This window comes from Triturus cristatus, chromosome 8 (assembly GCF_964204655.1).
Source record: "Triturus cristatus chromosome 8, aTriCri1.1, whole genome shotgun sequence".
NCBI classification, from domain to species: Eukaryota; Metazoa; Chordata; class Amphibia; order Caudata; family Salamandridae; genus Triturus; species Triturus cristatus.
This window is the reverse complement of record NC_140591.1, coordinates 1,419,116,582-1,419,143,752: the sequence shown is the minus strand read 5'-3', so window position 1 is coordinate 1,419,143,752 and position 27,171 is coordinate 1,419,116,582. Positions and strand designations below refer to the sequence as shown.

Sequence of the window (27,171 nt, the reverse complement as noted above, 5' to 3'; positions counted from 1 at the left end):
TTCTAATAGCGGAATCTCCTCCAATTTAATCTTTGGCTTCCGTGTGATAAGGACGTTCTTAATCTGGAGAAATTTAAAATATTGATTATCAAGGATACCAAAGACCCGCTGTATTCTAGGGAATTGAGCCTCTTGGACCCCTCCACAGAAGTCACCTATTGTGCGTATCCCATATTTTTCCCATCTTTTCCCCATATCATCGTTTGCCAGGTGGGGCAGCAATGATGAATGCCATAGAGGGGTGTATCTAGAGAAATAACCTTTCATAGTAGGCATGTACCGATTCTTTTGCTTCTTGATGAGTTCGGTCAATTTTTACCCAATCAGTTTCTTTAGGGGGTACTTTGTTTTTCAGAAAGGTAATTACCTGTTCATATTTTTTCATTACTTCGGGAGCAGGGGCACCTGTTTTTGGGTCCTTGGGGTACTCTTGTGTAGGCCAGCTAATCATTATTTTACATTCTGTCCATAAGTCTGCTGGTAATATTATGTCAAAAAGACTATTTAAATCAATCCATAGAACTTTTGATAACTTCACAAACCTATCTAACCTGCCTATACCACTCGACTGGCTTTTCGCGCAATCGAGGAAAATCATTGGTAAATGACAGAATATCTTGTCTAGTCCAGGGGACATGTACATATCCTCCACCTGGAATTTCTCTCATGGGACATTCTGTGACTACCTTTTCCTTTTCTTTCACTGGGAAAGCTGCAAACGTTTTTTCTGAGACATCATCTCGCTTCCGAAACCACCTACTTTTCCATTTATCTACATCTCCCCATTTTCTTCACAAAATGATTAAGTCTTTAATCTGAGTTGTTCGTCCTGTAATGTTCACGTTTTCACTATCCTTTTCAGAGAAATCTACTCGGTATGGTTTTTGTAAAGACTTCACTCTTTCAAAGTCTATACCCATTTCATTTGCTACTTCTCCTAATCTTTCATGTAGATTCCTTGCTCTCCATGTTATACTTTTGCTTAAAAATAATAATTCTTCCTCTTGATAAGCTTTTAACTTCTCTGTGGGGATAGTCCCTACTATTAATTCTTCCAAAACAATTTTCAGCGTAGCCACATCTATAGGTTGGGGTTCTGTATCTTTCTGCTGTAAGCTCCTCAACCATTCGCTTAATTCTTCTGAAGTGGGTCCTACTGGATTTTTCTCGCTACTAGGTTGTTCTAAACCCTTTGGTGATCCTGGGACTGATTCTGTTCTCATTATTATTCTGTCCACTAAACTTTGATTTACTGTCAAGTTTTTAGGCGTATTTTGTTCTGAAATGCTTACTGTTTGTCTCCATGGATTCTCATCTGAACTTTTTCTTGGCCTCTCGGTCTGTTTATTACTGTTCTAAGGAATCGTCAGACAATGCTCACTGTCCTTTTGTTTATCAAAAATAGGCATTGCAGGTCCTATAGTTACAGGAACAGTTACGGCTTCTAAGTTTTTGGTCAAATCCCTAATCTTTTCAGTTAACTCTAAGGTGGTTTTCGCTAGTTCAGCTGAATTTTCGTTACCCGTTTTACCATGTTGTTTTTTCTCTATTTCTCTGAAAGGATTATTTCTTCCTACCTCCTGTGGTAATGATTCAAATTTTATATTTCATGGTGTCTCTTTCATTGGGGCACTTGGTATCAACAATGTGGAATCTGATTGATATGGGGGTGGATTTTTATAAAACATGTCATCAAGAACATCATCCTCCGATTCATGCACACCATACCCTCCTGACTCTGTGTTATTCCTCTTTTCCATACATTTTCTACTGCTAATCTCTTCAGCATGTCTCACAGGAAACAAACCATCAGTCATATTTGCGCTTTGCCATCTCCTCATTCTGTCATCATGATTCTCCTGTCTATATGATCTACCAAACATATACTTATACCTTCCGCCACTCCTCTGTCATGCATCTCATCTTCCCATTCTGTCAATGCTTCAAACTGAGTTGGTCTAGGTCTCGGTTCTAAATTCATCATTCTTTCTCTCAAATTTCTCAAAACCGCTATATTAAATGAACCATGTTCCGGGAATTCTGAAACTCTATCATCTTTTGTATACTTTATCCAATTGTCTAACCACATACATGTATGATGTCCGTATTTCGCAACCATAAAGGATGCGGGCGATTTTGGTGGAGGAAGCAACTGTCCTGCTCTAGTCACAATCGGTTTGTCCTTTTTAAATAAACTTTTGATCTTTCCAAACCAGGACTTTCTCTTTTTCTGGTGGATCGTAATACACCATTTTGTCTTTTCAGTACCGCTAGATTTTCCCTATGACTATTCTGTTTTTATCCAATCGTAGCACGACTTTCACTAACGCACCTATCCAGAGCGTTTGTCACTTCTGTAATTCTCCAATCCCAGCGCGACTCACACTAACGCACCAATCCGGAGCGTCTACGTCACCCTGTAATTCTCCAATCCTAGCGCGGCGTACACTAACACGCCAATCAGGAGCGTCTATGTCATTTTACAGCTGGCCAATCCCAGCGCGGTCTTTCTGACGTCAGCTTTTCTCGCTACTCCTGCTGACCCCTCCTTTACAAAATTTATCAGCAAACTTTTTTACGTTCTCTCTGACTTACAAACCTGTAACGACAATAAAACGCCACCATTATCTGTTTCGCTAACAAACGTATAGTTAATGACCTTTCTCACAAGAATTCCGTCTTTCCCGAGAGCAGCGCTTACCTCTGCCCTACTACAGAATCGTTACATCCGTTGATAAAGTAGCACATCCCTCTACCTTACCCTTCTAACAAGCATTAGCTAACCGTTTCTCCAGAATTAAGACACCTGTTGGAGACGCTGTGCTCCTGAGAAATAAAACCAGAGTTCCACAATTAGACTGAATGCTATTTCATTTACACACATCCATACAGAAAATGTAGTTCATTCACACAGAATCCTGCCTTTCCCGAGAGCAGCGAACAGTCTGCCCTACTATAAAATTATGACACTCGTTAATAAAGTAGCACTTCCCTCTACTTTATCATTCTAACAAGCTTAGGGAACACCTATTACCTTTCCAGTGATAAGCGTAATCAGAGTGCCTTTTGGACTCCTGGTACTTAAGACCAAAATTTCACAGTGATCTTTTGCTACCATACATTTCTCTCATACAGAAAATGTCCCTAGCGGCAACACACGACGATGTTACCAAATCGAACCCAGACAATGCGTCGTGCAACTTCAATCGTCACACGTTTTTCCCCGTGTACCTACAGGGCAACAACAATCCTGTCTTTCCCAAGAACAGCGCTTACCTCTGCTCTACTACGGAATCGTTACAAACTTCCGACTTCCTACATCCCAGAAGCCGTCAAACAACATAGAACTCAACACGACTCAACATAGAGTGTTAATACATAAACCAATACTCATCCAAACATCAGCAATCAATAACCAATAAGCAAAAATGAGAAATCAATAAACAATAATCAGATCAATAAGCAATAATCACCAAACCAAAACAATAAAACCATCATCCTGCTACCAGAAAAACTGATCCAGCGCAAAAGCCGGGGAAAGAGTGAGAGCACAACTGTCCTCCCTGCGTTGCAGACCCGCCGTCACACTAACTCATTCACACACGCATTTATTGGTGGGGCCCATAACACCAATACTCATACGTCTCTTTTTCAAGAGTCTGCACACAGGAGGGATGAAATGATTCTTGCGCTGTACATGTGAGGGAACACCTTATAACCTATAGGGAGAGAAAAGTTATTTTACAAAATATACACATTAGCATTCGTCACCTATAGATCCCTAATCCTAAACATCAAGGCACTCCACCCACTTGGTCGACGGACCAATTAGTTGGATTGGTTGATGGTGATTTTGAACCAGCTAAAACACTTTTTAAGACTCAGAATCCTTATTCCTGAAAAACTACAAACTCATATTTCTTGGTAATCAATATTTGTTTATCTATAATTTCATAATGATTTATCTTTCATTTGTCTCGTCAAAAGTTTAGAATTTCTAGATCAATTTAAATAAATCGCAGAACATCATATTTACCTAATCTGGCTATCTGAAGTTCCCCAATTAATTTGTCCTGCATAACCAAATTTGTCGTAAATTCTCCGAATATAGCAGGTCAAGGCTCAAAGTTCAAAGTCCTCTGCTCAGCACGTTACAGTCCCAAATTTTATCAAAGGACCAGAATCGTGCAAGCATCAATCATAGCCCGTGGATTTGGAAAAAGTTTGCAGTCATCAAGTAGTCAGGCAGCATCTGGACCATCAGGAAAAAGGCGTCGCGCCCCTCCCTATTCTACCACCATTTTTATAATAAATCTAAGATTAACAAGATACATTTTTAGGCCCAGAACAGTGGTGATTGGCTGGTTGGGATCGTCCGATTCTTATTCCCAGATTATCAGTTCAGTCCTAGTTGTGAGGTCACTAGTCCACATCAGTATCGGCTTGTTCCGGTCTGTTGTATTCTTGATTGTTCCCTTATCTTGGCAGACCACCAAATACTTATCTTTGACCGGGAACATGATGTGTAAAGGTTGCTAAGAAGTTCACGATACCGTCCGAACATGCGCAGTTGACTCTGCGCTTCACGAGACATGGCCACTTCTGTGTACGGTGTCAGCGACCATTTTGGATTAGGCCCAGATGTCAATTTAAGCGAAACAAACACAAAAGAATAATTAATATATAGAAATGATGATTCTAATGTTAACCCCTTACTAATCCCTTTGTGTTAGTATTTATCTAGCATATAGCGACACTTAAAGCAATCATATTCACCTTTTCGATCCTCCACGAAGATGCAAACATCACAAAGCAATATATCATGCAATATACTATCACTACATATACTATTGTTAATATGCGTACAGATTTTAGTTATATGAGTTATTTAGCCATGTAAATAGCAGTATCCCACGTGTAATTTGGGTTTTTATAATGTTGATTAATATACATGCAGCACTCGTTTAATAATATTATAATTAATAGATTATTTAATTAGTATTTTCATGCAAATAGAGGGGGTATACAAAATGTTGCACTACCTGCTCCATCAAAGTCAATATGCTTTGCTTTTTAAAGCAACAACTGTTGCTTCAGGGGCAAAGGTCTCCTTTTAAAACCAAACATTGACATGCTGAGAATGTGAATGCATCCATTTATTGGGAGATGCAACTTGCCTCGTTAATATTCATGAGGTAGGAGGTTTTGTGTCCCTTTGAAAAATGTTGCACAATTTCTACTCACTGTTTGCGTCCTGCCCAATGATACATCAGATCGTTGGCTCTTAAACTTGTAGAAGTGGTACTCTATGACCTAGTTAGCGATTTCCACCAAATTATGCTATATAAATTTAATTAACCTCATTTATAAATGACCTAGAACTTGCGAACAAAGCCTTTGCTCCTCTTTCAATTATGAACTTTCAGGTGGCCCAAACAAATGTATTTGTTTCTGTCATAAGACGTAATTGTCATAACATGAACCACCTTGTTGCAGAAAAGCACTTTCACACTGTTGCAAGGTTTTCGGGTGGAAGGATGAGAGAGTAGTCGACCTAAATCTTGGGATGGATTTCATTGTGATGCTTGCAAATAAAATGCACGTGAACAAACCTGAGAAAAACATTTCAAGTTTACCTAAACCATGTTTTTCCAAAGCCTTTAGTGGTAAAGCTCTGGAGTTTAAAACACAGGTAAGTCATTCGGCGAGTTTGCAACATGAGCGAACTTAAGCAGAAAATTGTGGAAAGGTGCAAAACTCATGTGTGGTAGAAAATCATTCAAAGTGAGCCTCGTATCGTTAGCAAACATTGCAAATAAAATAAGAGTGCAGTGCCTTTATTGGGCAATGAAAGTGCCTTTTGCATCATGTTGGCGAGCATCATTATGTGGCCATGTGGCTTCACTGAATCCTAGTAGAACAGAGAAATGCCCTGCTATGCATTGGCAAAGCCTTACTTGCTGAACACAAGTAATGATGACACACCCTGGTATGCTTTGGGGCTTATTAGAATATTTATACTGGATATAATTAAATAGACAACCTTTAAGGTTAGGTATGGCTCATACAGAAAAGTATATGGTCACATCTATAGGGCTGGCGTTCAGGGAACATGTACCGTATGAGGACACACTGCTAATATCAGACAGTTCTGCTGTAAAAGAGAAACTGAGCATGGAAACTACAGAAATGTAGAGGGCCACAACTATGAGTTTTATTACATGTGTGATATTTGCTCCTTAAAATATCCCCTTTTCTTTCAGAATTCATACATTCTTCTGAAAAGGCCACTCACTCCTCCAGCTTTCCTGAAGCAAGAGAAGTATCTAAAAACCCTCAATACGGATGTGGAGTGGAGAAAGAATAGAGAGGCGAAGATGAAGCAAGACAAGGAGATTCTTGACCGTCTGGAGCAGATGCAGCTGGCCGAAGAGTAAGTCTGACCATCATCTCTCCCTAGGATGCTCCAAGATGTACCAGGTTGAGGGTTCCTTACAAGATTCACCACTGTGGCCCACACTGATGCAGATACCATAGATGTTGCACCGACCTATAGCAGACTGAACATGGGTCCAAGGCGGCGACTGGAGCAACTTCTTCATCAGTCTGACCTTGTACATTGCATGTTGAGGGTCCTCGAGCCTCATATCTTTACATGAACAAGACATTTGAGATGGTGCGGGGTAGAGCTAGTCCATTTGAGGGAACTATGGGATGGATTCCTAGATACCCCAAAGGAGTCAGCTAATTCACGGAATTATTAATTGCAGGTGGGAGACCCATTTGTTTGGTACGGCACACTCTTGCTTTAGACTGCCTCACGCATGCGCAGAAAGTCAGGGAAACTATCTTGGAATTAACTCCACCAATGGGGAATGGAACAGAGACTAGTTTGTGAAAAAAGTCTTCTGCACCAACTATTTTAAATTAATCCAGTGTAACGAGTTGCACAGTAATTACGTCACATCTATGTATTATATAGAACTAATCCACAGAGATCTGAAGCCTGGGCTTGAGACAGATAACCACAGACTGCCTTTTTTGTTTGTGTTTTGGAATTGTCCATGTATTCCATTCTGCTAGCAAGATGCAACAGTGGAATTGCAAAGGGTTACATGTATGCATGATTTCCGTGTCATCGAAATAGGCTACTAGGATTAATTCAACGGTAGAAGGAAACAAAGCAGATTTAGTCGCCGGCGCGTCACTTGTAATATGGGACGCACTGGGCCCATTAGTTTCTGGTCAGTGGCTAACATTAGAAATCAGGCCTATAGCTGTTCAGTGGAAAGTCAGCAAAACCCCAAGCGTGAGGGTTGGGAGGGAGACTTGTTTTGGTGAACTCTTGTCGCGTTACAGATCTCCGTAGAGTGCGGCCGAGGTTGTACACATTATGGGTCATCTTTCAGCTTTTCTGATGAAAATAATTCCCACTTGCCCAATTATGATAGGACTCTCGTGCAGGCGGTCAGAAAGTGCCTTTTTCTACAGCGGCTTGCGCGGCGGCCCAGGAAAAGGGCCGAGCAAAACCTAAAGTTGTAAAAGGCACTTAGTGCACATTCATGCACCTTGTGCCAAACACCATGTGGTGCCTGGCACACACTGCATGGATGTGTGGAGGGGCATGACATGTGAACTCTCATCTCGTTACTGATATCCGTAGAGTGCGGCCGCGGTTGTAAACATTATGGTTCATCTTTCAGGTTTTCTGATGAAAATAATTCCGTATCTTCGCATCTTTAGTCCTGTGAAGCTGGTTTTCTCAGTTGTTGCCTCCACCGATGCTTAAATGGCCATGATTTCTACATGTGCATCCTTTAGCTGCATTGTTTAGATACAGGAGGGTGATGGATGCCTCATGTATGATTTTAACATGGCTTGTCTTTCCTTTCACAGACTTGCTTCGCAGAAAGCCAAGAGACTGAGAGAAAAGAACGAAAGGATGATGTCATACAGGGGGTCCCTTGATACACAGGTAACGATTTCCTAAGTCAGAAACAAAGTTTATTACAGTGAGTAGAAATAAAGTGCAAATTACAACGTGCTGCAGTTACTTTACTTCAAAAGGGATAACATGACAGAAGAAAAATGTGCCAATTTTGACAGCTGCCCCCTGTGATCTTGCATGATCCTGCATGAATGACCTTGCTGTGCTTATGGTTCCCTGTAGGATAGATGCCAGTGTTTAGGCTTGACAGTGTAGTGGTCAGCCACCTTCAGCTATTGGCTTGTTTGGGTTGGCTCCTTCAGCCATTGGTTTGAGACAGCATCAGTCATGTCTTAGATCAGCCCTGAGGGGTACACATCTCTCATGTCTCGCCAAGGCTTTTTTGGTGCATTATTCTGCCCCTAAGAAGAGACTCAATTGAAATGCATAAGGAAATATTTTACATTAGAAAAGTAAACCTAAACATACTTTGTCATATGCAATTCTTCATCTCATACATGCATTGTATACAAAAAGCAGTTCTTGTGTTTTTCCACTGCAAGACACATTGATTCAATTTACAGGAGGGCAAATGCACTACTAGTGACACCACTGTTTCTGTCCTCTAAATGCGTCCAATTAGAGGAATGACTGTTTGGACTTACTTGCAACCACAGTCAGCCACCAGACTACTGGTTTCTCTTCAAACTGAATAAATCTTTCGCCTTTTACCAGACTACTGTTAAGAATTAGCTTGCACAGTATTTTCCCTGTTGCTGCTGGACTGATGTTGAAATTCACAATCAGCTTATTGGCAGCTCTTGCAAAGCCGATAGGTCTGGCTTTTAACTGAATTTGCAGACTAGACCTACTGGTGCTACGAATGCTTTCTTACAAATGCCGTTTCTCATTTGGGTACCACATTGAGTAAGATAGGTCAGTTGTTAATTGCTCTCTCATGCAAGCATATATTCATGACTTAGTGGTAAAAACAAGCAAGAATAAAGTAATACCATTATACAAAACCAGCCAATTTGGAACCTATTATTGGAAACGTGTTAGACCTGTCAACCTGGGAGTGGTCTTCCCCCAACATTGTGCCTTCCTCCTCCATTTTTCTGACCTCGATTTTGCTGACCTTAGGACTCTGTGCTCTTTGCTACAACTAGCCAGTATTAAAGTGCGTGTGCTTTCTCCTCTAAACATGATAACATTGGCTTATACCCAATTGACATATTTAATTGACTTATAAGTCTCTAATAATGTGTTGCTACATATGCCCAGGGTCCTGCAAATCAAATGCTACTAGTGGGCCTGCAGCACTGATTGTGCCACCCACTTAAGTGGCCCTTTAACCAGGTCTCAGGCCTGCCATTGCAGCCTGTGTGTGTAGTTTTAAACTGCTATTCCGACTTGGGAAAATAAACCTTCTGCCGTGCCCAAACCTTACTTTTTAATACATATAAGACATCTCTAGGGTAGGCCCTGGGCAGCCCAGAGGGTAGAGTGCAATGTATTTAAAATGTAGGACATGTACTTTTAAGTTTTATATGTCCAGGTAGTGAGAAATTCTTAAATTCATTTGTCACTACTGCAAACTGGGAAAACATCGGAGTTGCCTTATTACATTTTATAAATTTAATTCCCCAATGGTAAGAGATGATTGATTCAAGTTTGGTGTCTCTGGAATCAAATTTAAAATCCTAACATTTATTTATTTATTTATTTTTGCTATTTTTAAAGCGCGCAAATACCTAAGCAGGTGTCTCGGCGCTGGCGTTCAGAGAACTCCTTACTCTTTAAGGGAATTTAAACAGAGGAGAAAAGCCACGTCTTGAGGCTCTTTCGGAACTTAATGAGAGTGGGGGCCGCTTTTATATGCAAAGGGAGGGTGTTCCATAATTTAGCAGTAGCTGTAGTGAAACACCTATCTCCCCAAGTGGCTTTTTTTGTCCGAGGGACAGACAGCAGAAAGGTTGCAGAGGATCGAAGTGTTCTGCTGTGCTCCAATGGATGGAGAGCCTTTTTTAGGAACTTAGGCCCTGGATAGTTCAGAGTCTTGTAGGCTATACAAAGAGCCTTGAATTTTATTCGGCTCCTGATGGGTAGCCAGTGGAGCTCTTTGATGTGATGGGATATTGATGCGAATTTGGGGATAGAGAGTAAAATTCTTGCGGCCGCATTTTGAACAGTTTGGATTTTATTGAGGACTCCTTCTTGTGCATTAAGAAGCAAGGAGTTACAGTAGTCCGTTTTTGAGAACACTAAAGTACTGATAAGTGTTTTACCGGCTGACTGTGGTAGGTATGGAAGAAGTTTCTTGATCTTTTTGAGTGTATGAAATGCAGATGATAAAATGGCATTTGCGTGATGGTGTTTGTTGTCGAATAAGACTCCCAGGTTGCGGACCTTAGCCACCGGTTGGGGGGGGAGTCCCAGCTCTGGTGGCCACCATTGTGGGGACCATGCTGGTTTCAAGCTCCCGAATGTCATCACTTCCGTTTTGTCGGAGTTAAGCTTGAGGCAGTTTGATGACATCCAGGAGCCTATTGCCTTCATGCCCTCCTGGAAGTTGGCTGACACGCTAGCTCCGTTATTGTACACCGACAGCACCAGTTGCGTGTCATCGGCGTATGTAGTCAGGGCAATGCCATAGGATTTTATCACCCTCGCCAAGTCCGATACATAGATGTTAAAAAGCGTCGGACTTAGCGAGGAGCCCTGTGGAACGCCACAGGGGAGAGAGAAGGTTCGGGAGGTGAAATTGCCCATTCTGACAGTCTGCGGCCGATTGGCGAGGAACGAAGCAATCAGGTCTTTAGCTGTTCCTCCTATTCCCAGAGCTGCGACACGGTCGATCAAGGTGATATGATCGACCGTGTCGAAAGCAGCAGAGAGATCTAGGAGTATTAAGACAGCTGCTCCTCCCTTGTCCATGGTTATTCTGATTTCGTCCGCGGCTTTCAGTAATGCCGTCTCTGTCCCATGTCCCTGCCTAAAGCCAAACTGTGTGTCATCTAGCAAATTGTTGTCATTGATGTACTTTGACAGCTGCAAGTTCATCGACTTTTCAAAAATCTTAGCTGGAAATGGGAGACAAGCGATAGGTCTGTAGCTTGCTGGGAGAAGAGGGTCTAGCGTTGGTTTTTTCAGTAGTGGCCTTATGATTGCTTCTTTCCAAACTGAAGGATATATTCCTGTTGCAAACATGGCGTTGCATATGGTGGATAATGAAGGGGAGATTGCTTCCGGTATGCGGTTAAGGATGGAAGGAGGACATGGGTCAAGGGGAGATCCGGATTTAGTGATGGCTACTAGACGTTGGATATAGTCTTTGTCTACGGGGTTAAAAGCCAATAGAGTTGATGGAATGCTAGTAGTAGGAAAAATCACAGAAGGTAGGGGGGTAGTACGTGAAAAAGTCTGGAAGATGGAACTAACTTTTTCCTCAAAGAACCTGGCTAAGGCATCAGTCAGTGGTTGCGATGCCTCTAAGGGCGGCGACGGGGGGTTGGATAAGGTGGAGACTACCCTGAATAGTTCTCCTGACGAATTTTTTGCCTGATTAATCTTGGTGATGAAGTAATGGCTTTTCTCAGTTGTTATCGCTCTTTTGTAAATAGTAAGGGCATTTTTGTAGTTGAGTTTGTCTACCGGGTTATAGTTGCGACGCCATTGTCTTTCAAGGTTCCTGCAGAATTGTTTGTGCATACGTAAGGCTTCAGTGAACCATGGGGCTGAAGGTGTAGGTCTATTTTGATGTGATGATTTAGGTGGGGCTAATTTATTACAGGCCATGTTTATGTTGGTCAGGTAATTAGAGGATGCTTTGATGGGATCAAGCTCAGTGGGGTCAAATTTATCCTGTATCATCTCTGCTAATTGAGATAAATCAGTATTTTTCCAGTCTCTGAATGTTGAACGAGCTGGTGCAACGGAATTAGATTTAATGTAGTTTGCTTGTACTGTGAAACAAATAGCAGAATGGTCTGTCCAGATCAAAGGAATTATCTGGGTGATATTTATATAGGGGCTATTCGTAAATAGTCCATCTAATGTGTGCCCTGCGCGATGGGTAGGAGAATTAATAAGTTGTCTTAGGCCTACAGCTTCAAGGTCTGTAATAAGTTGCATGGAATCATGATTATTTGAAGTCTCGAGATGAAAGTTGAAATCGCCTAATAGCGTGAAATGAGGGGCATCAGCGACTATTTCGATTAGATTCCCTATGTTAGCTAGGAACTTAGCTCTTGAGCCTGGCGGGCGGTAAATCAACATTCCCTTAAAGGATGATTTTGCCGATAATCCTAGGGTGAATGAGAGAGACTCATATTCTGAGCATATGTACGATTTAGTCGTAAGTTTGAGGTGGCTTTTATAGATTATGGCAATGCCGCCACCTCTTTTTATTGGTCTGTCAAGTCTACAAACATTGTAGTTGCTGGGAGTGGCTACTGCAAAGTCGGGACCTGAGGCCTCATCACCCCATGTCTCGGTGATAAACAATAGGTCGAGTTTTTGCGCATCTATCAAGTCGGCGATTTCTAATTTATGTTTGGGAAGAGATCTGGCATTTATTAGTGCTGCCTGTATTAAAGGTGAATTGATTAATGGAGGTTTGCCTGGACATTTGGTGCAAGTTGGACAGGAAGTTGGATTTTAAATTGCAATTCCAAAAATGCCACTTTTAGTAAGTTTAGTTACTAACAAGTACTGGGACTTGTGTGTGCTGCGCAATATTCACCTGGTGCTAACACCACTCATTTAACATTCAATGTTTGATCTGATACACATTTTATTCTTTTTGTATCAAATCAATATCTTAAGCAATAAAGCGATTTAACTGTACATTTCATTTGGTCAGTACAATATATACATCAAATCACAGTATATGCTTATTGTACAGTTTTTTATGAAAGAGAACAATGTTCTATCAACTTAATCATGATATTTTAAATTATGCCCAATGCATTTCGGGACATCAAAGAGTCCCTTCCTCAGTGGCCAATCTGTAAAAAACAAAACATAAAAAATTACATTCACTGGCTGTTCAAATAGCCCCAATATCACTTATTTTAACACCATCTTATGAAAAATAAGTCTCTTTGTCAACTCACAACGCTTGCTTATACTGGTCACTTGTGTATTTAGAGACGAAATCTAATATTTTTTGTGTTTGTTTATATATAAATTGTGTAATCATACCTTCAACTTCGTAGCAAAAGAATCCTGCTTCCAGAAATCTACAACAGACCAATGCCAGGTGTTAAAGAACCGATATTATCTTCAACTATCCACTACAATACCATCTTGCCACAATAAACTCCGCGTCCCGCTACTATGACTTACCTCAAAATCACCAACTGAGGCCAAAATCTAGAAATAATAGAAGCATAGGAATCAGAAATAATGTCCGCGTGACATGTTCTCAAGTAACATATCCGTGTTATCATAACCGCTGGGGCCCGCAACAGAGTCTTACCTAAATGCATGATTATACTCTCCAAAAACAAGTCCCGTGGCTTGCACTAGCTGTTCGTTACCGTTCGCGATTCAAACCATATGTGTATGAGTTCATCGACACAGAGGACGGACTCTCAAACTGGAAGCCACCTACTGTGTGTTAAGGGAAATCGCCATGTTGGAAGAGTGTATGATCGTCAGTGTTTATAAGGAAGTTTTTATGAAAAAGTGTAAAAACCGATGGCCCAAATATGCTAATAGACTTATGATGTGCATATCAAATGGTGATTGTAATGTGCAATGCTATTGTCGCAAATATACGGGGAAAAAACGGCTTTTTTAAAAAATCAATGGCAATGTTGGAAAAACTGAACGGAAAATAAAAACCAGGCTCACAGAGCATAAAAGTAGGATTAGAACAAAAAAAAAATGTATTCGGCATTAGCAACCCACTGGATTGAGGCAAATCATGTAATTTCGCAACTCAGATTTCAAATTATAGAAAAAGTAAACATATATCCAGGGGTAAACAACAACAAAAAACTACTTCAACGTGAAGTGTACTGGATAAAAACTCTTGACACCATGATACCGAAAGTGCTCAATGACAGGTTAGACATGTCATGTTACATGTAGGTCCAGCGCATGGCCACATAGGAACTTATATTAAGATGACGGATCACTGACATAATATCGACTACAAAAATAGATGACATATCTGTATAACATTGAACAATCAGGGTCACACACAACATTCTAAAGACAACATAAACAGGGTACACATTTCATCATGAATACCAATAAGGGACATAGGAGTGTATCTAATGTTTTTATTAGCTGGTTTGGGAGTGTTGGAATTGAGCACACGCCGATAGATTAACGTCATTCTAGCGTCTTGATTAGCCGGTTTGGGAGTGTTGGAACCAAGTACAAGCTGATACATTAACGCCGTTATAGAGGTTCGGTAGTTGCTTTGCAAAACATAGTTCATTACAGCTATACAACCCAGGTGTTAACACAACGTATAGACAACAGCATGGCTTTTCAGAGTCAGTGTTTTATAAAAGGATCGTTCAATCTGTTAGACGCGTTGCCATTGATTTTTTTAAAAAGCCGTTTTTTCCCCGTATATTTGCGACAATAGCATTGCACATTACAATCACCATTTGGTTTAGCACATCATAAGTCTATTGGCATATTTGGGCCATCGGTTTTTACACTTTTTCATAAAAACTTCCTTATAAACACTGACGATCATACACTCTTCGAACATGGCGATTTCCCTTAACACACAGTAGGTGGTTTCCAGTTTGAGAGTCCGTCCTCTGTGTCGATGAACTCATATACATATGGTTTGAATCGCGAACGCGTCCGGTAACGAACAGCTAGTGCAAGCCACGGGACTTGTTTTCGGAGCATATAATCATGCATTTAGGTAAGACTCTGTTGCGGGCCCCAGCGGTTATGATAACACGGATATGTTACTTGAGAACATGTCACGTGGACATTATTTCTGATTGCTATGCTTCTATTATTTCTAGATTTTGGCCTCAGTTGGTGATTTTGAGGTAAGACATAGTAGCGAGATGCAGAGTTTATTGTAGCAAGATGGTATTGTAGTGGATAGTTGAAGATAATATCGGTTCTCTAACACGTGGCATTGGTCTGTTGTAGATTTCTAGAAGCAGGATTCTTTTGCTACGAAGTCGAAGGTATGATTACACAATTTACATATAAACAAACACGAAAAATATTAGATTTCGTCTCTAAATACACAAGTGACCAGTATAAGCAAGCGTTATGAGTTGACAAAGAGACTTATTTTTCATAAGATAGTGTTAAAATAAGTGATATTGGGCCTATGTTTTGTTTTTTACAGATTGTCCCCTGAGGAAGGGACTCTTATGTCCCGAAATGCAGTGGGCATAATTTAAAATATCATGATTAAGTTGATAGAACATTGTTCTCTTTCATAAAAAAATGTACAATAAGCATATACTCTGATTTGATGTATATATTGTACTGTCCAAATGAAATGTACAGTTAAATCGCTTTATTGCTTAAGATATTGATTTGATACAAAAAGAATAAAATGTATACCAGATCAAACATTGAATGTTAAATGAGTGGATTTAGCACCAGGTGAATAGTGCGCAGCACACACAAGTCCCAGTACTTGTTAGTAACTAATCTTTCATATACAGCAAGTGTTGACAGCCCCTGCTTTGCTGCAGCACCCGAGGAAAAATATAGGCAAAACATACAGAAAAGTTGTTTATTTATAAAAAAAAAAAAAAAAAAAGAGGGAGTGCACCCCCAATCGCATAAATTACTTTTAGTAAGTTGGCATTTTCGTGCCTTAGCCATTTAGTGCCTGTATCCTATCTCTTGTCACATGACTGGGCGTAGCGGACAGTTGAGCTTTGTGTATTCCTCCTAGACACACACAATAGGGAGCTTAGGTGTGCCTGGATGGGCCATCACTGGCAGGAATGGGGGAAGGAGGGGATCTAGGCAGGGCCCCACTTATACCTGGATATTGTCACAGAAAACTTTAAAATTCAATATCTGACTTTACTCATTGGGTTTCATTTATTAAAGTTTGTTCTATTTTTCTAACCTGGCATGAGATCTTCATGTGTGGTGTTTTCACTGTTTTACAGTAAGAAATGTGGCACAAATACTTTACACATGTTTTCTAAGTTATGCTTGACTGTTCTGTAACAAGCTGCTGTGGGGATGAGCACACGTTATTTTGAGGTTTGCTTGTGCACACCCAGTCAACCAGCAACCCAATTTCTTGCAAAGGAGAATTATTTAATAGGAACCATAACATCTTTTGACTATATAAAAGTATATATTTCTCAGGGATGGTGCTGAGGAGCCCATGGAGCGAAAGTAAATCACAATTAACCTGGTCAACAAAACAGAGACCTCTCCTTCAATCCAGTGTTTAGGGAGATTGTGGTTGGGTTGGCAATCCACAAGTGTTTTGGGTATCTGTAGATACTGAAGGCCAAGTTTTGGGGTGCAACAGTTTGCTGGAGGGAATTAGCAAACAGTATAGTGTTCCTCAACCAGGTACAGTTAGAGGTTTCATACGATAGTCTCTATTGTTTCCCACCAAGATGTGAAAAGGGCACTCATAAAAGGCACACTCACGGTGCAAACTTTATTTGCATGAGGGCAATGAATGCACACTATTTGCGTAAAGGTGTAACAGGCCTGTTAATTCGCATTGAGTTAAGCACAAAGTGCACAACTCCTATTTTATTGCCCATCCATAACGAAGCTTTTGCACGACAGGAGCTTTGTACTTCCTGAAGAAGAGTTTGTACTACTGTTGGTGTTTCGTGTGAGCGTCATCATTGAGGCAAGTAAATCAAATACTACACAATCATTACCAAAGCCAATAGGTCTGGATTTAAGATGCTTTGCATACAACATTACCACATAAGAGTGAGAAACATAAAATAGTGAATCAGTAAATTTGTCCTTTATGTAGTTCAAGTGTACGCACAGGAGCTAAGGCACGGAACGATACACCCAAACAGCCAGTAGTATTAGGGGAGGGATACATACTCCTCTGGGGTGAGCCAAGGCATGTTTAATAAACCCTCAATTAAGTCACTGGCTAGAATAGGTTGGCATAGAAAATCAGTAGTTGTAATGGCAGGACGCAAAGCCCACTATGTATAATATTAGCAATAGGTTTGTTTGACAGCTGCGCTGTCTAAACCGAGATCTCAAAAACTACCACAGAAAACGGAAATGGTTGTGGTTTGCCCCAATTCAAGATGTCTCTTCTGGAAAGGCTATTTCTAAAAACTTACACAAAGGCAATTCCTTACACCTGGTCGACGATGGCTTTAAGAACAGTTCGATCAATAGTTTCCATCCTTGAGAATGCAGCAGTTAAATAAATAATTAAACTAGCACTTTTCTGCAACACTCCAAAACACCATTAAAACGCGGTTTCAAAAAGAGAATAAAAAGGCTGATGAGAGCCTGAGGGACACATTTCTTACCTTCACTCTGTAGAGCACATGGCTGGAATGCCCATGCTCAACTGGAAGAGAATTTATGGCAGCGGTGATGGAGGAGTTATTTGGAGTCATAGATGCTACTGAAAGATTTCTATTTGGGAAAAAATTTAACGTTTTGCAGTTTACAGGGGAAAAACGGAAAATGTCTTATTTATCTGCCACATTTACATTATTGTAAGTAAAAAAGAAACCGGACCAATTTAAGATGTAAACCTTTGGGGGCATATTATCAAGCACGGCGTTAAAATTATCGCTAAAGCGGCGATAATGGGCATGATAATATGCCGCAGAGAATTCCAATAGAAGCCCAGGTTCACACCAGAACATGGGCTTCTATGGGAATTCTCAAGGGCATATTATCAAGCCCATTATCGCCGCTTTAGCGGCCGTTTTCTGCCTCTAAAGCGGCGATAATTTTAACGCCGTTTCTTGATAATATGCCCCTCAGTGCGCTCAGCAATTGTGAAAAATATAATGTTTAAATCTGTTTGATTAGAAGTTGCCTCCCAAATAGTAGAGTTGTGTGTCTCCAAGTTTCGTCTTAGTAGTTCATTGTAATTGTTGTCTTTACAAAACCCATTAATTTCCAGAGCAATCAAGCATGGAGAAACCCTGAGTGACAGGTAAGAACTTTGCTTTAAAAACTAGAAGACTTCTTTATCCAGTTGCTTGTTTCTCTAGCACTTACACCAGATCCATGAGCTACCAAATCATGTAGCAGCATTGGACATTTTTCCATCATGGATAGCGCAGACGTTTCCCCTTATAAGTTTTATATATTCTTCCTTCCCAGGGTTAAAGCTATTTCTGAAGCCACCTCTTTTCAGCAAACATTATGTTATTAACTGGTTGATTTTCGATGTTGGGGATGAGGAACAGAACGAGAAGGTTGTATGGTTAAAGTCTCAGCTGAATGTTCTATATATGTTAAACACAATCAAATGTCATTATATACATGTTGAAGTATGGTCCTGGGCTGATGAGGTGTAGCATGTGAGGCTGATTAATACAATTTTAAGACCTGTAGTATATTTTCAGGCTAGAATATATTTTTGTGTTTAAAGGTTTTTAATAATTATCATTAAAAGATATATTGTTTTTGTTCTACTTCAGTGTCCTCATTTCTCATTATGCTGCTTGTCATAAAGTAAAACTTCTATGCAATTCTTCCAGATAAAATTGAAGTCTTCTCTCAAACCAGCCGGCCCTGAACCTTGTGTTTTTGAGCCGCTTTTTGGGACTTGTGATATGACCAATGAGAAGCTGCTGGAGAGAAGGCAGAAAGCTGAAGAGGTCTTCAGGGACCAGCTGAAGGCGGCAGAGGATCGCAAGAGGATGATCATCTTTAACGGTCTGATGCAGCAGCGGAAGGAAGCAGACATGTTGAAAAAGTTAAAACAGGAGTGAGTAGACCAGACATGGAGTTGTTGATGGTCTTTCTTGATCCACACATGAATTCAAAGCAACTGATTTAGAGTGGGTTCAACTGATATTTCATTTCCCGCTGGTGGAAACTGCACCTCCGACATTGTAGCGGAGGGCAGAAGCCACATTAACAGAAAGTTGACAATACAGAGCGGCGGTAAGTTCCTTGCTACAATTTCCTTCAGTGACCTGAGATCCACACGTGGAATTTCTGACAATATGTGTATACACTGGAGGTATATCTCTAATAAGCGGGTGATACCCCCACTTCGTATAGATCAGGGGAGGCTGGTTCCTTATAATGGTAGAGGAGGGGGCAGAAAGAAACCACATCGCTGTGGCCATCGCTAATGGTAGCAGTACGTATACTCTGACATACTAGTTATTGCGCATGTTAAGCCCACTTTTTTTCAAATGAATATAAAATCTGTGTACAATTATACATGTGAAAGGATGAAATCGTTTTTTTGTGATCTGTTTTGCCATTTGTACTACTGTTGTGGTGGCGGACGTGTCCAGAGAGGAAAAAGTCCCTTTTTAAGAGTCGGAAGCTTTTTTCTTCACCAAAGTGGAAGGGTTGCCGGTGCGACTACATATCAAACAGTGTCATTTTAAGGATTCTGGGGGACCTGGCCAACATATATTTTGGGCGCCCTTGATCGGGACTACTTTTAATGTTAATATGCATTTTCTGCTAATTCAGTTCTCATGATGCCAAACAATATTGAATTCTATTTTAAATGATGGGACAGAGAAATAAAATTTAGAAAAATAAAAAGTTCACTTTCCCTGGAGGACCCTTGGTAGGGAAGGGGCTAAGTGGGTGGCAACTGCCCGCTTGGCCATGCTGTAAAAGGTTTAGGACATTAAGAGGTCCTAAACCAAAGGCTAGAAAGTATCGGCGTCAGGAGACACCATTGGGGGTGGATCCGAATTTGCTATTTCTACATAAGACACTTAAAACATTCTTCGTTATCAAAGAAAGGGATGGTGTGACAACACCAATACCTTGAAATCCTTCATCATGTCTTCAATGATTTTAACATTGACCTTTTTTATTAAACACATAGGTCCTCATTTATGATGTTTTTCGGCTGCCCTGTCCTACGGAAAAAGAAAAGGGCAGGAATGCACCATATCTATCAGACACAGAGCATTCCTGTCCTTTTCCCAGACGCACAATGGGCTGCCGTGCGCCGACGCAGGCACCTTTGCTCCATGGTGCAAGGATGCCTGCGTTGCGGGGATTAATATTTTTGTGCAGGAAGGGAATCCTTCCTGCATAAAACCAATCAAAAGAGGCTTTTTCCTCTTTCCATGTGTGCTGCACAATGCAGCACATATAGAAAAAAGAAAAACAAGGAGAAATAAAGATATTTCTCCTCGTTGTGCCTCCCTTACGCCTCCCCTGGCAAGGCGTAAAATTTTGGCGCTGCCTCAGATTTACGATTTCTTGTAAATCTAGGGCAGTGCCCAAAAAGCTATGGATGTGGCTGGGAACACCCCCAGCAACACCCATGGAACGCCCCTTTCGTGCAGTTTTCTGCGTGAAAGGGGCACATATTTATAAGCCCATGAAAAGTCACCTAACATGGCTTTACATGGCCTTATAAATATGCCAGTGGCACATTGCACCACCGTAACGTAAACAAAAGTCACGTTTTGGCGGCGCAATAGTGCCAGTAGGGCCTCGTAAATGAGGCCCATAATTATAATTGTGCAAGATTCTGAATTGTACTCAGCATCGATTGATTTGAGGAAAATCCCTGCAACTGAGACTACACTCTTATTCAATCCATCCTAAAAAATACCTATTATAATGGACCCTGCACGTGGGAAAGCTGATTTGCTCACATTTTCTTTGCCAAGGCATTCACCTCCAAGCTGGATCCTTATATGCTAAGAGTCTGTAAGGAAATATCAAACCTAAATGAAGTGCAGAAGTTAATGAGGAACTCAATGAGCAAGAAGCATTGGCAAAGCCAATAGGTCCCGCCTCTTCAAGAGCTATTGGCTTTGCCGATGTATCTTAGCAATGTTATACACCAGGGTGGTTGCTGTTCAGCATGATTACAAGTTAGCGGTGTAGAGGAGAGTTGCATGCAGTGTTGTAGAGTGGAATGGCGAAGAGTGGAGTGACAGAGTGTCATGTATTGGAGGGGCAGAGTGTGGAGTCGCATAGAGTGGCATACAAGGGAGTGTATAGTGCATTGGCGTAGAGTGTTGCAGAGTATATTGCCATAGAGTGCAGTGGCATTAAATTCAGCAACGTACAGTGCAGCACAGTAGAATGCAGTGACATAGATTGAAGTGGTGCATAGTAGCGCAGAGTGGCCTAGAGTTGGGTGGTGCAGAGTGGAGTGGTGTAGAGTTGAGTGATGCAGAGGGCAGATGTACAGACTAGTCGAGAATGCAGAGCACAGTTGAGTGGCATAGAGTGCTGTGGATTAGAGTATAGTGCAGTGGAGTAGTGCAGAGTAGAGTGGCATAGAGTTCAGTGGTGGAGAGTGTAGTGTTGCAGAATAGAGTGCAGTGGAGTAGAGTGGCATAGAGTACAGTCATGCAGAGTAGAGTGCAGTGTCATGGAGTGCAGCTGTGTAGAGTGCATTGGTGTAAAGTGCAGTGGCACAGAGTGGAGTAGAGTGGCATAAGGTGCAGTGGCATAGAGTATATTGTTTTAGAGTGGAGTGAAGTGGCGTATAGTGGAATGGCGCAGGGTACAGTGCAGTGGCGTAGAGTAAAGTGGTGTAGAGTGCAGTGGTGCAAAGTAGATTAGAGTGCCATACAGTGGATTGGCGTAAAGTGCAGGGCATGGAGCGGAGTGTTGCAGAGTAAAGTGCATTGGCGTAGAGTATATTGGCATAGAGTGCAGTGGCGTAGAGTGGAGTTTTACTGAGTAGATTGGTGTGGCCTATACTGGTGTGGTGTAGAGTGTAATGGTGAAGAGTGCAGTGGTGTAGAGTGGTACAGGGTAGAGTAGAGATGTATTGTGAAGTAGCATAGAGTGCAGGGGAGTGGGGCAGAGACATGGAGTGGTGCACAGTACAGTGGTGTGGAGTGGTGCAGAGTAGAGTGAAATATACATGATATGATAGCACACTACCATTGCAGACAACACAATTTCAATTGAAATGACCAATACATCTGCACAAACAGTTTTACTAATAAAACTATACAGTGCACAAATGAAAACGTGTGGAAATTGCATCACCTAAGGATTTATTTTGATCATATTAAAGTATTGGTTTCCAACACACTTCAGACATAACAAAAAAATGTGCTACATTTGTGTTCCTAATTCTGATATATTCTGAAGTGCTTACACAGCTCATTTAAATGCTGTCGTGTGCTAGAAAAACCCTGTTTCCTACCCCCAATACCCGGCAACATTGACACATACATCCTCTCACTTTGAAGTCAGGGAAAGAAAAGTAAACAAGCACCTTCGGAAGACAGTGCCTAACATTTGACCGCGGTCTTTGAATGCACAGCAGATGTGACATGATAGGAACAAGATGTAAAGGCCTGTTTAAAGAATGTGTGTATGTGAAAGAATACAGTAAACACAGTTTAGGCAATGGGAAGGAGGAATTGAACCTAACGCAAATAGAAAGCCAGAAATTGCGAGCTACAAACCACGAAGCCACTGGTAATCAATGAGCGGAATGCATTCCTAGGCCAACTTTCTGAAAGTGCCCAAGATGTCTTTAGCAAACCAGACAGCTGCAACCTAAAAAGAGTAAGAAAGGCCTATCTCCAGTACCTTGAACAGGGGTAATGAGAAGATCTTTAAAAGGGTCGCTGCCTCCCTAAATTGGCATTATAAAATCGATTTAGCATGACAGTTTTATGAGGCTTGTGGCTTATATCTTCCTTGAATATTAATAAATCTCAGCAAAACAATATTTGCTAGGACACTCGCTTCTGCTAACAATAAAATTGATCCGCCCAGTCTAGATTTACTAGGGGCCTCTCTATCCTTTTGAATTCAAAGACATTAATTATAGCAACCACACATGCTGCAGCTGGTCAAGTGGGGCAAATGTTTTTAAATTTAAAAAAAAAACTTTTCACAGTATGGAGGAAGATGAGGTTTGAGGCATTTTATATTGCATTAAGAACATTTTGTTCAGCCGCTCTAATAATGACACAATTAATTACTCTGCTTGCTATAATTCAAAGAGGGTGAGGCAGGGAGGTTTTCTCTCTCCAGCTCTTTTGGATCTAGCAGTGGCTCACCATCAACTTCAGAGCTAGACCTTTGCAACCTGGGACCTACCTTTACCCAACATAAGGTGCCACTTGTTCTGTCTCTTAGATTCATCTCTTTTTTGAAAATCTGTTTTTTAGTTTTGGGGACAATTGCCATCCTTTAAGTTTGGAATCACAGTTCAATTATCAATAACCACTTCAGATCGGTCTATAGCTGTAGGATTGGTCTGTTGAGCTTCCGATATATTACTAAACCTGTTCAAGACTTTGCTTGTGCTAGCTGAGACCTTTGCCTGTCCTCTCAAAAACTGTGGCCATCTTGTCCAAGTGCTCATCTGTTTTTCTGCCCTAATTGGTTATCCTGGTCCCTCCCTGTGATGGGCCCCTTTAGCTGACAGGATGGTTTCACCCTCACTATTTTCTAGAGCATCAGTTATTGCTTCTCTCGTTATATACTAGACAAGAAACCCTTCTGGGTTGAGGCGAGTACATGTTTGCCAAATGTGTTAAATGTTCCCTTCTGTTGTTAAAGAGGGAGTACGCATTCCAACATACGTACTCCTTTATTACTGCCTACAGCCCCAAGGCACACTTCTACATTCATTTTTATATGTAACAATGATTGATAAAGACTCAGATGGGGTTTGTCCTCCCCTCTTCCCCACAAGAAGTGCCGTAACTGTCATGACCTAAATCAGTGATACTCATTGAATTGAACCTGGAATGGTAAAATACTGAAACAACCTTTCGGTAATTTCAAACTTTTTTCCCCTCAAGCTTCACACAGTTATTATCAAGGAGTTTGTAATTCATATGTATTTTACATGTTTTTCTAAGACACTGATCAATAGACATTTTTTTTACAACATGACTGAACTGCATCCTATAATTGTTCCTCACCATAACCTCTTCTCAGACTATTTCAGCTTTCGGGCTGAAACCCAACAGGAGACAGTAAATGTATTTCCCCTTCTTAAGAATTCCAGCTTTCCATTGCTATTATTTGAAGTAGGTCCTTCTTTTCAAGTAATCAAAAGTAACTCTCTTCCTGTAGGTGACACTCTCTTCATTTGTCTGGAATTAAAGTGATCCCTTCTCCCTCTCAAAGTGCAGGTGGGCTGGCTGCCGCTTGCACAGCGAAACACGGAGTAGCTTTGAAGCAGCTGCTCCATATTTCACTTGAATGCGCTGTTCTCCACAGCAGCATGAGATCACGGCTGCACATTCCTTGTATGAGGGTGCACTGCCCCGGTTTGTGCCTGGCACACCTATTTAAAGGTGCACCCATGATGCATACAAAGACAATGTACCCTTTCAGTAATACGGCCAAAGAGGTGCATAAACATACAGATAGTATCACAATCTGTATGTAGTCGGGTCTTTCAGCTTCACTGATTTTCACTTTTTTCCAGGCTCTCTCAATATTCCTGATGACAGAAATGTTATTGCTTATTGGTCTAGGATGGCTATCATTTGACTCAGTACCTAGCATTTTCATCTACCCATAATATTTGTGCCCAACTTTACCTGGCTCCTATAGATCTTGTCCACCAGGCTTTTCTAAGCATTTTTGTGGAGAGCCTCCTCTAGTCTCTGTGGAAGTTGACTGCCTCCTAGATGGCAGCAGGGCACCTTTACTGAAGAATGTACACGTTTGATGCTGAGGGGGAGTGAGAGGGACTAAGCCATGAAACGGTGACTCTTGTTTCAACTTACTGTCCTTTTTGATCTGAAAGGACTTTTGGCTTCTGCCTGTACTGCTTGTAGTCACCTTTTCCTGTGGTACCAATGAGGTTGCCCTGCTTTTACCATACCTATTCTTTCGTCAGTTTTGTAAACCATGTTCCTATATCTAATGTGCCTTATCCACCCACTGGCATGCTCTGAAAGACATTGTATTTTCTAGCTGTCTTTCCAGGGGTTCCTGCTGTTTTGATAGCATTCCTACCTGAAGACACTTTTAGTCAGATGAGGACATTGTCACCTCAACTGCTTTGAATGGTCAATGTTGCAACATTTACATAATCTACAAAATTGCTCAGTAGGTGATACCGATCCCACTATCCATGTGGCCCGTCCAGCCCATTACATGCCATCCTGGCACAGTTTCTTTGTATTGTGATCCCTAGGCAAGGATAGTCAGAAGTCGCTGCAGTGTCGCTGTACCCTCCCCTCAACGTTGCCAATATTAACCCTAAATCTAATGCAGAACGTAATGAGAAACTCAATGATAAAGAAGAAAGACAAACCTATCTCCAGTACATTGAATAGGGGTAATGAGACGATCCTAACACCTATTAAAGAACACATTAAGAAAAAAATCTTTGAAATTGTACCAAAAAATGCAAAGTCAAGAAAAGTTTTGATTAACTTATGCATGCTTGCTCAGTTTTGCATTTTCAGCAGTTTTGAATATGGAGATAGACCCTAACTTTCCTGCAGCTAATGAGCATAACTATCTCAGCACAATTAGCAAATATTTTATAAAATAGCATCACTACATCCTACATCCTTAACCAAATACATTCTAGAACACTATAGCCAAACATTGCTGCTTATCTGATGGAACGAACATGTATTTTTCCATCCTGTGAACATTGCACATGAAGACTCCTAAAGATATCAATCTGGGTGCAGAAAGTTCTGGCTATTATCTTTATACCTGTTAATTTGGGACTTCCTTTTCATGGCTAAGGCCTCTTCATGGTCTCCATGGATGAAATGCTCACTCAGTGTAAGCCTGTTGCTGTGACCACAAATAGGACATCCCCACTAGCACTCCCTTCCTCGAACAACCAAGCCTTCAAGTGGTTTGGGGAGAGGTTCGAGACATTTCCAAGCAAGACAGATCCAAAGATTGCTTTGATTATTTTACTTTCAAGAGCCATTGGGCAAGGGAGGGCAGATCCAATGAAGACATACTAAAGCATTCTTCAAGAGGTTCTTTTCTCCTCCTTTCTTAGATCAACGCAACAGAATGGATTCTTCTATACCTAGGTACTGACAACTGGGAGTGGGCAACCCTTTCCCTCCACAGTTATCCTGGACCTTTGTGTCCTGTCAGTAAGTGGCAGGCCTTCAGACTCACTCTAACAAACATCTCAATTTCTGCTCCTCTATCTGACTCAACTTCCAGGAAATGCATAAGTGTAAAAGCTCAGCAGATACACCACACTTTCCAAGAGTGGTAGCTCTTCGTTGACATTGTTTCACAAATATTTGGCTGACTGGTTACTGTAACTGTACCCAGTTATCCTTGTAGGAAGAAAAGAGTTTATCTACAGCAAAATTACTAGTGAGGTCTGTCCACGGGGACAGAAAATGCCGCTTGGAAGACTTTTCATGCTGATCTGGAGCCATCCTAGTCCCACTTGCCTGCCTGTGTTTCACTACATAAAGTAAGAAGTGCATCTCAGGAGTCTGCAGGCAAGTGGATGAGCCATCGATGCATGGGTAATGCTGCCTGCCCTCTCCTAGGAGAGTGCAGGGAGAAAGTGGGGTGAGGGTGGAAGAACTGAGTGCCTTCTACATACTGAGAAGTTTGCCTTTATCGCACAGAGGTGAAATTCTCTATTACTGTGAACATGCGGAACTTACTGCAGACAATTAATCACCTGCACTCATCTCAACAAGACTACATCTGGATTTTTCAGTTTCCATTTGTACAGGAAGTGATATCACTGGAAATCTCTTATGGGCTTCGTGGGCACAATCCTACAATAGTTCACATCCTACCTCACCAACCAAAATCAACTTATTTAATATGAAGTTCCAGATCTCAGATTCTCTCCACCACCTGTGAAGTCCTCCAGAGCACCAACCTGTCACTCATAATTTTCAACCTCTATGCCAAATGCATGGGACCATCCTTACAGACAGCAGTATCAATATGTACCAGTATGCGGATGACACTCAACTCTGACTCACAATCTCCACAACCAACAAAATACAAAACCTTCCTCAAAAGCATTTAGACCTGGATGTCAACTGTTGGACTTGGCCTTTTTGGCTAAAGTTCCCTAAACTTTTTGCTTTCCCCCAGACCGTTTTCCTGACAGAGTAGCCGATTTAGATGCTTTGGGTACTCTGCCACTGCTG

General features: G+C 41.2%; 1 protein-coding gene across 1 annotated transcript in view; it reads left to right on the top strand.

Moving 5' to 3' along the window:
* Positions 1-27,171, top strand: part of CCDC81 (coiled-coil domain containing 81) — a 316,574-nt gene that overhangs the window by 266,277 nt on the left and 23,126 nt on the right. Inside the window, exons 11-13 of the mRNA XM_085623150.1 lie at positions 6,264-6,433; positions 7,897-7,975; positions 18,610-18,839. Of these exons, the coding sequence (XP_085479276.1) occupies positions 6,264-6,433; positions 7,897-7,975; positions 18,610-18,839 (479 nt within the window). The remainder of the gene's footprint in view (positions 1-6,263; positions 6,434-7,896; positions 7,976-18,609; positions 18,840-27,171) is intronic.